The sequence below is a fragment of the Seriola lalandi genome, unplaced genomic scaffold (assembly GCF_002814215.2).
Source record: "Seriola lalandi dorsalis isolate HSWRI2012SDOR001 ecotype SW California unplaced genomic scaffold, Sedor1 jcf7180002054767, whole genome shotgun sequence".
NCBI lineage: Eukaryota > Metazoa > Chordata > Actinopteri > Carangiformes > Carangidae > Seriola > Seriola lalandi.
Window position 1 is genome coordinate 1098781 of NW_019525320.1, and position 6880 is coordinate 1105660.

The 6880-nt window shown below is 40.2% G+C and overlaps 2 protein-coding genes across 2 annotated transcripts in view; one reads left to right on the forward strand and one right to left on the reverse strand.

The window, feature by feature from the left end:
* Nucleotides 1-645, reverse strand: part of parapinopsina (parapinopsin a) — a 9393-nt gene extending 8748 nt beyond the window's left edge. Inside the window, exon 1 of the mRNA XM_023425269.2 lies at nt 315-645. Within this exon, the coding sequence (XP_023281037.1) occupies nt 315-645 (331 nt within the window). The remainder of the gene's footprint in view (nt 1-314) is intronic.
* Nucleotides 646-2021: 1376 nt separating this feature from the next.
* ddx20 (DEAD (Asp-Glu-Ala-Asp) box polypeptide 20) overlaps nt 2022-6880 on the forward strand; it is an 8326-nt gene continuing 3467 nt past the window's right edge. Inside the window, exons 1-9 of the mRNA XM_023425061.2 lie at nt 2022-2271; nt 3182-3276; nt 3880-4048; nt 4144-4258; nt 4399-4541; nt 5376-5514; nt 5630-5688; nt 6448-6530; nt 6638-6743. Of these exons, the coding sequence (XP_023280829.1) occupies nt 2076-2271; nt 3182-3276; nt 3880-4048; nt 4144-4258; nt 4399-4541; nt 5376-5514; nt 5630-5688; nt 6448-6530; nt 6638-6743 (1105 nt within the window). The 5' untranslated portion in view covers nt 2022-2075. The remainder of the gene's footprint in view (nt 2272-3181; nt 3277-3879; nt 4049-4143; nt 4259-4398; nt 4542-5375; nt 5515-5629; nt 5689-6447; nt 6531-6637; nt 6744-6880) is intronic.

Consider the following 6880-nt stretch of genomic DNA (forward strand, 5'->3'; position numbering starts at 1 on the left):
CAATATCATGCATAATGATGTATCACTCACAGGGGCCATTTTACTGTAAAAAGAATACTTTTAGTAAGGAATAAATTTAAAGTGTACTTTGTTGATACTTTGGCACCAAACATTGTATTTGTGAATGCAATAAATTCACACTGTTAGCTGTACTTTACTAATAGCGTAGTTATACATAAGTACATTTTACTTACGTAAAGGATTTGAATACTTCCTCCAGTATTTCCACCACAGTGCAAATTGAATCAAATCAAGTTGTAAGTAAAACTTTGACATGCAAAATACTAATATAGACTAGCTCTGAATTGGCTCACCAAAAAAGGAAACAGCAAAACCCTCTAACACGCAGCCCACACGTCCCAGGCTGAAGTATCCCATGGCACTGGTTACTGTGGTGGGCAGCCCTCCAAACACAGCACAGCCCAGGTCACATATGGCCAGGTTAACCAGGGCGTAGCTCAGTGGTTGCCTTAGCTGTCTGTATTTCACTGTCACCACGATCACAAGGACATTGAGGATGATCCCTGCTACAGAAAATACACCCATGATAATGGCCAGTACTGTGTGGCCAGTCTGTGAGAGGAACTCGGTGTTCACTGAGCTGTGAGACGATGAAGAGTTTCCTTGGAGAGCATCAGTTTCCATTTTGCTCAGTGTAGATTAATTGAGGGATTGATAACAGTGTGGATGACACAGGGATGCCACAAACTGCTCCCTTGTAAGAAAATATTGTCAGGGGTCCATCAAAACAAATCCAACTCAAGTTCAAAAAGTCCACAGGTCAAAACAACAGCTTCACAAAATATTACAAAACATAAACAAAAGTGATAATAGGCAACTGCTTCTCTACAGATGCTGCATGTTTGCTGTTCTGGTGCAGCTCAAAAGAAGGGATGGAGATGGATCTCCCTTAATAAAGTCACTAAGAGATGAGGAGAGGCTCTAGATCATGACATTTAATTCCAATTTAAACCAAATCCGAAGATCCGGATTCTGAAGACAATAATTCTGTCTAATCCTGTCTGGATCCTGTAACACCGCACTTTCCATGATTGCTTAGTTTACAGCTGCTGCTGAGTAATGAAGCAAGGATTCAGTAACACAGCTAACACAGTAACACTATCAACTTTAACCCATTTCTGAGTTACATGCTGATGAAATCAATCAGAAATGTGAATCTTTTCAAATCTTTTACAAATCATTGCTCAATATTAAACAACATGCTTCTCATCAATCTGATAACCTGCACAGAGTTCCATATTTTCTCTTGTGAAGCAAAAAAAATTGATTTTAAGTATTGTTAGCATTAATTTTAGCATCATTCTGATGAGCTAATATGAATATTTTGTATTAAGTGTGTTATTGTGTGTTTGTGTATGTGTGTGTATCTGTGAACACTGCGTGATTATGATCAGCATGTTGGCCTATTTGTAGTTGTGATGTTGGGTTTTGTTCTGTTTTACTCTTCCCCTCACCTGCCCCTCTTTTTTTGCGATTAATGTATTTTGTACATGGTCCCTGATATGTGCACATGTGGAATATTTAAATTATAAGCTTACCATATTAATTTGTGTTGTATATTTAGTGGTGCAATATTATTTGAGTTTATTATATTTATTAATATTACTTCATTGAGTTTATTATATTATTATATCAGTTGCAGTATTTTATTATTTCATATAATAATTTGTAGGTGTAAGGTTAAGTTTGTTATTTACAACATATATCTTTATATTCATATTTAGTGTGGAGCACTTTTGGTTCCCAGCTGCCATTGTTTGCAGGGGGACAGGTGTGAATGTTACAGTATATGAGAGGATAAGAGAACAGAGAAAAGTTGAGTCAACTGTCCTTTTTACATAATAAGTTTTATTTGGCTTAGTCTTCTTTGGCTCCAGCAGATGGAAGGGGGCCAATTTCAATCTTCCCAATTAATTGTATTCACAGCTCAGAAAATACACACAGGTAATTCCCCGCCCGGTCACTGGGGGGCGGTAAAGGCGCAGGTCTGCCGCAGCTCCGAGACGCTTTTAACCGGCTGGGTTCACTCACCGGCGGTAAACAGTTCAGTCAACATGGCTTCCTCCGTGAGGAGAGCAGCTCACGACATAGAAACGCGAAAGCGGACCGATGATGTCCTTCTGTCGGATGGGATCGACTTCGGGTCCCTGCTGCTGTCTCCGGCCGTGCTGGACGGACTGTCCGCCGCAGGCTTTCAAAAGCCCTCCCCGATCCAGCTCAAGGCCATCCCGCTAGGCCGCTGCGGACTTGGTGGGTCCTTAACACTTTGTCTATCAGTCCACATGTGTGATAGGAACAGATATTAATTACGTATTAATACATGCATGTTTATGTAGCAGCACAAAACAGGTTGAGTGACTGACTGAATATGCAGATGTTGCACTCATCTGTAATGTTATATCTTATAGCACCATTTCATATTAAACATATACATTTCAGATGTCAGAGACTTGCATGATTGAAAACTTGTGTATTGACCCACTAATGTGCATTCCTGTTATTGATAAGGCACATGATACCGGCAAGCCCTCATGTACAGGAATCACACAGCTAATACATTTTTTTAAATAAATTAAGTTTTACTTAACTTGTCTGGCCATACCCATTTGTCCAATGTGAACATTCAGTCAATGATCCACTGATACCAGAATAACATCTGGCTTATGCAGATGTAAGTCTTTTGTCTGAATGGTTTGCATAATCCATTTAATGATAAAAGGTCTGTTGTCAAATGCCAACTCTGTCCTTATTCTAACCTCACGGAGAAAATAGTTCCAGTAAAAATGTTTGACAGTTTGACATTTTAACAACATTGTAAAAAGCCTTCAAATGTAGAAATCAGGAAAGATTTCCCCACATCTTCACGACCACATAAAATGATTCATACAGACATAGTTAATTTTTCTTGCAGGTTGTCTGTCGTGAAGGAGCTCTTGCCTGCAGCTGTGAGGCAGAGAGCAGTTTGTGTAAACACGTGTGATTGGTTAGACGGTTTCACTGTGGATAGGAGGCACTTGATTTGATGCAGCAGATTAGACACTCTAGTCATGAAGCATCAATATTGCACCTAATCAAGTTTAATTAACTGTGGAAGTCAAAATTGTGATTGTGAATATTCCATCTAATTGCTCAGCCCCACATTGTCCATCTTCTGTTTCAGATTTGATTGTACAGGCCAAGTCTGGCACGGGAAAGACATGTGTGTTCTGCACCATCGCCCTGGACTCTCTGGTCCTGGAGAATCCTGCGACTCAGGTTAGTGAATTTACTCCACAGTGGAGATCAAGATTTTATTTTTAAGAATTGATTTTTCCCCTTGTATATATTACACTGTATATATATGAATGTGTATTCCTTAAAGTCAAAGTTTTAAACACCTCAGTTGTACATATGCAGAAAGGTGTATATGTATATATAAAAAAACTTCTTTTTTTCTTTCTTTTTTACAAATACTCAAAAGGTTTGTATATTGTATTATAAAAAAGTGATATATATATATATATATCTCAAAAGCAAAAGTTTTATTTTGTAGTTTACCAGTGCCCATTTTTACCAACAACAGATGGTCATGAGTAGTAATCACTTTGGTTTTGGGGGTCTTAATCTGATGAGTTAAAGCTGCTCAGTGTCATAAGTATAAATGAAAAAGGACAGTTATTGATAAAGGAGATGTGCGTCTGGCTTTGTCGATGAATTGGCTGCATTCTTGGGCACTGTAATCTTATTAGCTGCAGGGTCTTACTGAGTGGGGACCACCCAACACCTGTCTGTCTATAATCTACTCCCAATCAAATGTAAATGGTTGTTAACATCTAACTTTCTTCACACATATACACTTTTTTTTTTTTCCTCCTACAGGTTCTTGTGTTGGCTCCTACACGTGAGATAGCGGTGCAGATCCACTCAGTAGTGATGGCCATAGGCTGTGCCATGGAGGGCCTGGAGTGCCACGTTTTTATTGGGGGCAGGCCTGTGAGTCAGGACAAACCCCACCTGAAGAAGTGCCATGTAGCTGTGGGCTCACCTGGTAAGAGGCCAGTTGACTATTAATAGAGAGGCATAACCTGTTTATGTAACCGTCATACTTGTGTCCTGTAACCATGTTGCTGTTTGTGCACTCAGGTCGTATCAAGCAGCTTATCGAGCTGGGCATATTGTCCACCGCCAGCATCAGACTGTTTGTTCTGGATGAGGCAGACAAGCTGCTGGAGGAGGGCAGCTTCCAGGAGCAGATCAAGTAAGATGGAAAGAACTTTGTATAATCACACTCATATTTAATAATAATATTAATAATTATTATTATGCTGATATTTAATAGATTGAAGCTTCTTGTAACAAATTTGCATAAATGAAACCCTCCAATCTGCTCCTCTTCAGCTGGATCTTCTCCTCTCTACCTGCGAACAAGCAGATGCTTGCGCTCTCTGCCACCTACCCAGAATCCCTTGCGAAGCACCTTACCCGCTACATGAGAGAGCCTACCTTCGTTAGACTCAATCCCAGTGACATGGGCCTTAAAGGTAAGATCCTTTTTCATGGTCAGATGTGGTGCTAGCACTACCACAAAAAGCTGAGGGAAAGAAAAGTGCAATTTAAAGGGTGAACGTGTCACTTAATATTTTTATTAGGCAAATTACCTGACCTATTAACTCTGTATAGTTTACATGTTAAAACTATAAAGTGCCAACAATTAACTGCTGTCCTGGCTAACAGGCCTTGTTCAGACCTGGCATTAACATCCATCTCGGGTGATCTGATCACAGGTGGCCAGCTCTAAGTGCAGGGGTGAACACATCCAAGACGCAACAGACCCGTCTGTAGTCGGTCTTGATGAAAACAACAACACATAAGTGGTTATTTGCATAAAGAGTGGGGGAGTGATCCGATCCCAAGTGGTCAAGAGACGTACGTAGAGATGCATGTTAATGCAAGGTGTGAACTGACGTGGTATGAGCTGTTCACTTGTGATTGGATCACCCGAAGTCACATGTTCATGCCACGTCTGACCGGAGGCCAGAGACTCCTTAAAATAAGACTGCATGGATGGAATAATAAAGCTTGTAATGTGACATGTTTTCAGGGCTTATGTCCTGGCACAAAATGTCATCAGTTCCTGAAGGTGTGAGGTGTCCGACAGAGTAAAACATTCATCTCTTTGACAGAATCAAATTTAGACCTTGTGTTTACTTTGTTTTTTTTTTTTTTCTTCACTATGTACAAAATTAATTGTGGGAAATGCCTTCATCTGAGATTAAGATATTGATATTCATAGATGTCTGTGGCTGTGTATACTCGGTTATAGTTCTACTTGAATTAATCAGTTATGTATGTTGCCCTTGTGTGCCCCCCACCAGGTCTGAAGCAGTATTACAAGCTGGTGCAATCCCATCCGTTACCTCACAGGGTTTTCGAGGAGAAGGTGCAGCACTTACTAGAGCTGTTCAGTAAAATCCCATTCAACCAGGCCCTGGTGTTCTCCAACCTACACACAAGGTAACACATTATTTCATTGCATACCCTTGTCTTCATATGTGCTCTTGTGTGTGAACACTGATGATGTGTCACGGAGGAACAGTTTACTGAGCTGATGTTGGATTTGCTCCCTCAGGGCTCAACACCTGGCAGACATCCTGTCCTCCAAAGGCTTACCTGCTGTTTGTATCTCAGGTGAGGCGGGCTCTGAAAGCAAGTGATATTTGTGTGACATGTTCATCAATCAACAGAAAATACATTTACTGTATGTACATTTTGATATTCGATTAATAGTTTAGGTGATGAAAAAAAAAAGATTTAGAACCATTATTTTAACAATTATATCTGGTATTTTTCTGTCTTGTGTGAAACTATAAATTGGCTACTTTGATTTTTTTTTTTTTACTTGTAGTGAGGCACTGCTTTGGGGTCCTGTAGCGTGTCATAAGTGTTTGTCATTGTTTTTGACATCTCAGACTTAAAAATGTACAACTTGAGAGAGTAACTGATTGCAAATAATCTTGATTGCTGTGAATTGGGGCTGCAACTAACTATTATTGTCATTATCTATTTAATCTGAAAATGATTTTCTTGATTTAGTGGTGGCAAAAATTGTAAAAATGTCCATCACTATTTCCTTAAGCCCAGTGTGATTTTGTCAAATTGCTTGTTTTGTCCGACTGAAACTGCAAACCCTCAAGATAATCCAGTTTATTATCACATAAAACAAAGAAGAAACAGAGGATGTTTGACATTTGATTATCAAAATACTTGATTTTGATTCCGATATTTTACTGTTGACCGACTGATCGATTGTTTCAGCTCTAGAATTTGTCTACTTTTCTGTTTTTGTGAAAGAGAGAAAAAAACGTAGGATTTGTATTGTTGGCTGTCAAATCAGAGTGGATTTCAGTTGATCAGATTTCATGTGACGGTGTGTGATGACCTGTTCAGGTGGTCTGACTCAGGACCAGAGGCTGGAGGCGATGTCAAAACTGAAGCAGTACCAGTGCAGGGTGCTCATCTCCACTGACTTGGTGAGACGCACACATCTGTCATCGCATATGTCTCCCATCACTTGGATGGGATCTTGAGTTAAACAGCTCCTGTGCTTCAATTTTTGTGGTTTTCTCTCCGTCCTCAGACTTCCAGAGGTATAGATGCAGAGAAAGTCAACTTGGTGATAAACCTGGACGTGCCGCAGGACTGGGAAACCTACATGCACAGAATCGGACGAGCGGGACGCTTCGGTTAGTTTCCAATACAGTTTGACTATGGCAGGAGCCAGAAATCAGAGGCTACCGCAAGCAGTGTTGTGTGATATTCAGCAGTTTCACCTCTTCACATCCCCAAGTCAGACAGCCCAGGTGGCTGATGACAGTGTGCT